The sequence below is a fragment of the Amia ocellicauda genome, chromosome 16, assembly GCF_036373705.1.
Source record: "Amia ocellicauda isolate fAmiCal2 chromosome 16, fAmiCal2.hap1, whole genome shotgun sequence".
In the NCBI taxonomy this organism is placed as follows: domain Eukaryota; kingdom Metazoa; phylum Chordata; class Actinopteri; order Amiiformes; family Amiidae; genus Amia; species Amia ocellicauda.
This window is the reverse complement of record NC_089865.1, coordinates 10,005,003-10,011,729: the sequence shown is the minus strand read 5'-3', so window position 1 is coordinate 10,011,729 and position 6,727 is coordinate 10,005,003. Positions and strand designations below refer to the sequence as shown.

The 6,727-nt window shown below is 38.8% G+C and overlaps 1 protein-coding gene across 1 annotated transcript; it reads right to left on the bottom strand.

The window, feature by feature from the left end:
* Positions 1-454: 454 nt before the first annotated feature.
* galnt5 (polypeptide N-acetylgalactosaminyltransferase 5) lies at positions 455-6,433 on the bottom strand. The gene is made up of 10 exons (XM_066687463.1): positions 4,800-6,433; positions 4,536-4,702; positions 4,086-4,205; positions 3,812-3,947; positions 3,230-3,349; positions 2,907-3,024; positions 2,483-2,812; positions 1,784-1,864; positions 1,008-1,166; positions 455-865 (listed from the first exon to the last, which is right to left on the bottom strand). The coding sequence occupies exons 1-10, from the start codon at positions 6,011-6,013 to the stop codon at positions 725-727; spliced, it is 2,586 nt and encodes an 861-aa protein (XP_066543560.1). The 5' UTR covers positions 6,014-6,433; the 3' UTR covers positions 455-724.
* Positions 6,434-6,727: the final 294 nt, after the last annotated feature.

Sequence of the window (6,727 nt, the reverse complement as noted above, 5' to 3'; positions counted from 1 at the left end):
AAAAGAATATTACATTGTAACACATTTTCACAGTTTTTGCAAACATAGTTAAAATATGAACACATACTGCTCAGCTTTTTCAATGCATTATTATGGCACTTATGGTACAGAAGAAAAACATGTCCATAGATTCAAAATAATATGTCCATCGTGTACATTTTTTGTGTTCTTGTATTTAGAGTTATTTGCATGGCTTGCTTTTAGTGTTACACCCTTAACCACCCTTACAGTTATGATAAAAACAAAATATAGAAAAGGAATTGATTTGCTACCCATCCCTATGACAGACATATTATATTTTTAAAGGAAAAATCCCACCCCAACATAATAATCAACAAGCACTACTTATGATATTCAACAAAAAACCCCATCACCAGCTTATTTCAACTAAGTCCAACTTTTATTGCTTTATAAGTCAAAGGCAGTCCGTAGGTGGCTATAGCAGGCTACTGAAGAGTCGGCAAATGATCTAGAACGATGTTTGGAAAGCAACACGGATTCCCTCAAACAGGACTCTCGCTGTTGTTGTATGCAGGTTATATTGTCAGCCAAGACAATTCAAAATGTAGACAAACAAACATAATTCTTCACATAAATATCTGAAACAACTAAAAAAAAAACGTATCTTTAGTCACTTCATATGAAACGTTACACTGTAAAGCATCCACATGAAGAAGAACTCCATTCATCTCAATGTTCCCAAGTGAACAGTTTGTGTTTAAGACTATTCGGCATAGTAATTTGTGAACTGCCACTTTTGAAATGGACTGCCAGGGTCACACTTCCTCAGAAGCACAGCTACTCCCTTACGGTCAGCTTCTAAACACGCAGGCTGGGGAAGATGCTCCAGAATGAGATGCTCCAGCTAAATGGGGGAAGAATGGAAATAATACTAAACAAAAACGTGACAAAGTAGGCAGCTAATTAAATATAGATATTTAATTTAACATTTTAAGGAAATCTAATATTAAACCCCCAAATTATCAAAGTATAAAATCCTTACTTACCAAAGGGGGATTAAAAACATGCGATTTATGCAGCCAGCGCAGCTGTGGGTCTGCACGGTCACACTCCACCGGACCAACATCATCTTTTGCATTCTTCAGTGCGAGACAGACATTTTGTTGTCTGACGTGTCGTAACCAAGTGTGATTAAAATGCTGGTTCTGACAGAAGAAAAAAAAAAAAAATTCAAAAACCTTGTCATTAAATTCCAATTTCTACTTCAATTAAAGCAAAATCAATAAAACATACATGTGGAAATCAACAAATTAAATGTCTAATTTTATTTAAAGCATATGGTGCTCTAAGGATTTGCTAGCATTGTCTTTCTTGCTTGAAAACTAGTCCAAATACATGTAATTATTGATGTTCTTACTTTTTCCCTAGCTATCACTTTTAAATTGGATTATATGAAGTTTAAATTAGAATTGCCCTGATTACAAAATGTACATCACAAAAATGTAAATGTAATTTATCTCACAAAAGAGACACTTCATGAGATACATGGATTAAAAAAGCAGAAAGTATACCAATGATAAAAATACAAATTACTGCAAAAATAATTTCACACATCATGACAAGAGTATGTTTAGATGTCCAATGAAGATGAAAAAGCAGAAGCGACACTGATTAAATTACATTTGAAAAGCCTTCAAAGAAATTCATTATACAAGGTACATAAAACAAACCAAAACAGAACTCCAAATTGTAGTGTTATTAAACTACATCAACACAACTGAGCAAAGGCTTAATATGGTGAATGCTGACACTGATTCTTTACCTGTCTGCTGAGATCACAGACTTCGAATGAAAGCTTCTCCTTCTCAACAACAAGGCATTTTCTCGCACCCAGATTGAAAATCTATCAATATACAATAAAAACAACCAATTAGTGCTGCAATCACACATACTGAACATAGTTTATATGCATGTTAAAGCAAAGATGACTTTGAACATCAGTTTGGAGAATGTTCCTCTTCTGGTGTTGGTACAGGATTTTTCATACAGATTCTGAATTATGGTAATTCAGTATTCATAATTGGAAACACACATTGGGTTTAATTTTCCATAGGATGTACATGTGCTAGTTATAGTGTGTGGTTTGACAACCTATGCAGTCTGTCTATATATAAAAAAAAAGTCAAAAAAATGTATAAGGGGGAGTAGAAGTTACATAAACTCAAAATGCAAAGGTTTAGTTATTTATGCATGCATGTCAGATGGTTTACTAAAATTAGTTTGCTGATGGAGAAGTACAAATTGAGGTTAAGGCAATTTATAGCGGATTTAGTTAGTAGAAGCTTCATTGGTTATAAGTCTTAATTAACATAAAATAACAACAAGTAATTGTCACACTGTATACAGTAGGGAAAGAATAACTAAATGGAAAAATCAACTAGTCTATATCTCCTTCAATAGTTTTCTTTCCACGGTTTGATCCTCTTCTGACAACTTCATTAAAAAGCCACAATGATCTTACCAGACCCTCAGCTTTCACTAATGGCGCCTCCAAGTCTGGGTAGATATTTTCCAGGTACCATTTGAAGCTTTTACATTTGAGATTTTTGCGGAGCTGGATCTGCTCAGAGAGGTCTCCCACTTCAACATTGTTCTTGTTCAGGAGATGGTGATAGCCATGCCCATAGAACAGGTCCTTGTACTCGTCCAACCACACCTCAGCCACACGGACCAGATTCCTCTCCACAGTTTTCTGTCTGTCTTTGGGAAACTTATAGGGGTTTTCATTCCTGAAGATGTGGCCGACTCGTGAGCAAGGGATTATCTCCATTTCTCCTCCACACATCCAAATCTGCAGAAAATAAACAACAGGGAAAGATTGCAGCATTTCCCACCGTGCCTCTTGTGAGCTCACTGCTCTGAAAATGCCAAGCACTATACAATACCTTAAAGGAGATCTCCATGTTTTCTCCACCCCACACATCAAGACCAGGGTCATACGTCCCAAGTTCATAGAAGTACTTTTTATCTATTGAGAAAAGCCCTCCAGCCATAACGGGACATCTGCAGGTGAGATATTAGAAAAGTGATTCAGTGATTCTGGAAACATATACAGGCTAAGAAAAGAGGAAAGGAAGGCATGTTTGCAATTTTGAAGAAGTACTTAATACATATTTTTCAACAAAAATGAAAGTACTTCCCTAAATGTTAACAGTAACATCCAGATTTAAATAACAGCTCAAAACTTTTAGTGGACTGCTGGCCTCACCTTAAAGGGTCTGAATCTTTAATTTTATCTCTCTTGATGATTTCTTCTGGGATAGGCTTCCACCCAAACACCAGGGGCCATTTGAAAATGCCTCTTTGAAAGTTGTCAACTAACATGTAACTGGAGAAAAAACAAATTAGATTTTCATATTCTGAAATAGTGGGCTATAAAATCACTATCACACACACACACACACAAAACCATTGCATATTATCCACATAAACTTCGCTATACACACATAAAAATTCAGTTCCTCTATATGCGTGATCTATAAAAAGTTTTTGATGCAATCTATTTGGTAGTGAGAGGCCGGAATAAGCATTTCCTGACTCATATCTATTTTGGAGATATTAATACATTTTCATTTAAAAGATGAACAAAAAATGCTTAAGACCAGAACAGAGGACACAAATAGAAATAAGGAGGAAATTAGTTTAGGAAAGAATAAATGCGGCATGTTTTCATTTTAGAAATGCGGGCCATGGGATAAACTAATACACCAACTAGTTGTACATAAAGATTCACTGGGATAATTTCAGAAACGGTTTTCATTTTTCATTAGATTAATATAATAATGCTGACCTCAAATCCTTATCGCTAATTACTTCAATTACTGGAATTGCAACTTTTCTTCTGTCCAAATACACTCTCTCCAGGAGTGGCTCCAACCAGCCCACGTTGCACTCAATATGCGAGTCAAGAAAGGTTAAAACTTCACCTGGAATTCAAAACCATTTACATTAAAAGGTCAAGTGCATTAAATCTGTACTACACTGAACAGCCAGCATTAATGTATTTGCAATAATTAAAACTGTAGTTGATGTAAATATGAAATTAAAAGGGCTACAAAGTTTACCTGTAGCAACAGCTGCTCCAGCAAGCCTGGCCCGGATTAGGCCCTGTCTCTCCTTCAGGCGGACGATGCGGACCTTTGGAAACTGTGACATATACTCGTCTAACTTCTCCTTGAGGTAATCTTACAATATTGATGGTACAAGAGAGAAGAGGATGAGTAATAACACAAAAAAACCTACCAGTGATTCCCTGAATATCAGCGAATGAGCAGTTTGTTTATAAAGGAGAAGTTTATAAACTGGAGAAAAACGAACATCTAATGAAACATACAATTGGAAGAGTTAAAAGGTATTTTTTTTTATCTATCTGTCTGTCTGTCTATGAGAGATATACACTTTGGAAAACTTGCCATGAGATTATTAAAACATCATGCATTGGAATTGTAAAATATTTTGGAGCACGTTTTAGACCGACACAAATCATGAAATTCATAAGTTAGTTGTTGACCTACCTTTGGTACTGAAGTCATCCACTAAGATGATCTCCTTAAGCAGGTGAGGAGGAGAGCGATTAAGCACACTGTGTACAGATCTGAGCAACGTGGACCACACCTCATCCACAAAACAGAAGATCACGCTAGTAGTCGGAAGGTCATTGTGCACCAACATTTCAGAACATCTAAAACAAGACATATGACAGATTAAAGACTGCGTTTAACAAAGCAACACATCTGTTGATTAATGCTTTTCAGTGAAGGATTCGACGTCAAACTCACCCTTGAGGTCTGGTATCGGGAATGGCCCTGTCCAAGGGAATCTGCTCACTGAGGTACACATTGAAATATCCTTCATTCCACATTTTCATCACCTGCACTTCTTTGTCCTTGGCTACCTCCGCAGGTTGTCCAAACTGCCCGATGACTTTGGCATCTCTTGGGTGTTGGGTTACATCTATGTGCAACACTTTGTGCGTCCCTGAATCCCGCACCCGCACTGTGGAGTTCACCTTCACCTCTCCCCCTGCTTCCTTCATGTTCAATACAGAGATCTTCCCCATGCCAGGACCACCGTCTCTTTCTTTTGAGACCTCCTTCTTGTTCACAGGGATAGAAATATTACTTTGTTGGTCTTTGGATTTGTCCATTTTTGGAAACTCTTTAACTTTCACCTGTAAAGAGTTGTCATCCCCTGCTGGACTTTCTTTCGGATGTGCCTTTTCATCAGCTTTGATCTCAGATGTGGCACCTGTGTCTAACACATTGTTCTTGGACTTATCCACTACTACTAGTTTACTAGCCCCAGTCGTGTGAGGAGACTTTTTCCCAGGTTTGGGGGTTAAGTGCAGTTCTTCTTCCTTCGCACCAGGTGGAGCTTTGGGCAATTCCTTAGGTATTTTGACAGATGCTTTGCTTGGGACATGTATACCCTTTTGTGTGTCTGAAATAGCCTCTTTTCTTACGTGCATGCCTTGCTTAGCAATGTTTTCCTGTTTGTTCACAGCTATAGGAGCTGCACGGATGGAAGTGTTCGTGATCAAGTCCTTTGGCCACTTAACTTGCACTTTAGCATGTAGTTTTGCATCACTTTGTGCGTTTTTGTGTGCACGTTTGAGCTCAGAGTCTTTATTTTCTCGGGCTGCTTTCTTATCCGGCCCGAGTTGCAGATCCTGTGTCACCTGTGCGGCATCTGCTGCTCTCCCCCCCGCCTGCTCGTCGACTTTGAAGGCGAACTGCACTTCATTCAGCCGCTGCATGTCACTTTTCTGTTGGGGAAGTTTGGGCCCTCTTTTCTTCAGGAAAGGTGTCCTGGTCGTGGCCTGGTGTTTCAGAGCCTCCCTTTCTTTCACTATGAGCTCCTTTAAGAGCTGAGGGTTCACTTCGCTGAATGAAACCCTCAGCGCTGCCATGTCGAAAAGTAACCAGATGACAGACGCGATGAAAACAAACGCCAGGACCCGTCCACTGCCTCGGAAGTATTTACGGATCCTCATTTTTAAAAAGTAAAATCAAATCTTATCCCAGCTGATGGTTTAGCATTCATAAGTGTCCTCCTCCGCGCTGCCTGCGTGGCATTGCTATTCCAGCAGAGCAGCTCTGATGAACGGTTGTGCACACATCCTCATCTGAAACTGGCTTGAAAAGTTGATATTAATATATATATACCTTTACAATATGATGTTTGCACTTGACTTTATACACATCTCCCACTTCTCAAGACTGTTTACCTTGGCCGCAGTGCGACGCTGTGTGTGCTGCAGCTCCACGCCGGGCTCTGGCATGTTTTCCCGGCACTCGCAGCTCATTGAAGTGACGGTTTTGCGTGAAACGCGGCGCTTTCGCTGCCCGGGTCCCGCACTTCCTGATGGGCTACCTGAGCTCAGCGGCCCGCAGCTGCCAAGCGGCCTCACCTCTGCGCCGCGCAGGACACCTTTTCTTTTTTCTTCCCGAAGTTACACGTAGGCCAAACCTAGTCAGCTAAGCTGACAACTCAGATATATATTTGTGTTGCTAGTTTTAAAGTTGCATTGCTTTGGATTTATTGTAGCCCGAATAAAAGCCTTTGTGATTCAGCACGAGTTATTAAATAAACTGAACATGTTCAAAGAATAATTTTGTTCTTATAATAATACACATTATTATTATTATTATTATTATTATTATTATTATTATTATTATTATTACTAATAATGATATGAATGTTCATA

Excerpts from the sequence above, each read along its gene's own strand:
- galnt5 (XM_066687463.1), bottom strand. The coding sequence starts at position 6,013 with ATGAGGATCCGTAAATACTTCCGAGGCAGTGGACGGGTCCTGGCGTTT. Across the intron at positions 3,350-3,811 it reads ATTAGCGATAAGGATTTGAG|TTACATGTTAGTTGACAACT; the intron begins GTCAGCATTATT and ends TTTTTTCTCCAG. Across the intron at positions 1,865-2,482 it reads TAGTGAAAGCTGAGGGTCTG|ATTTTCAATCTGGGTGCGAG; the intron begins GTAAGATCATTG and ends GTATATTGATAG.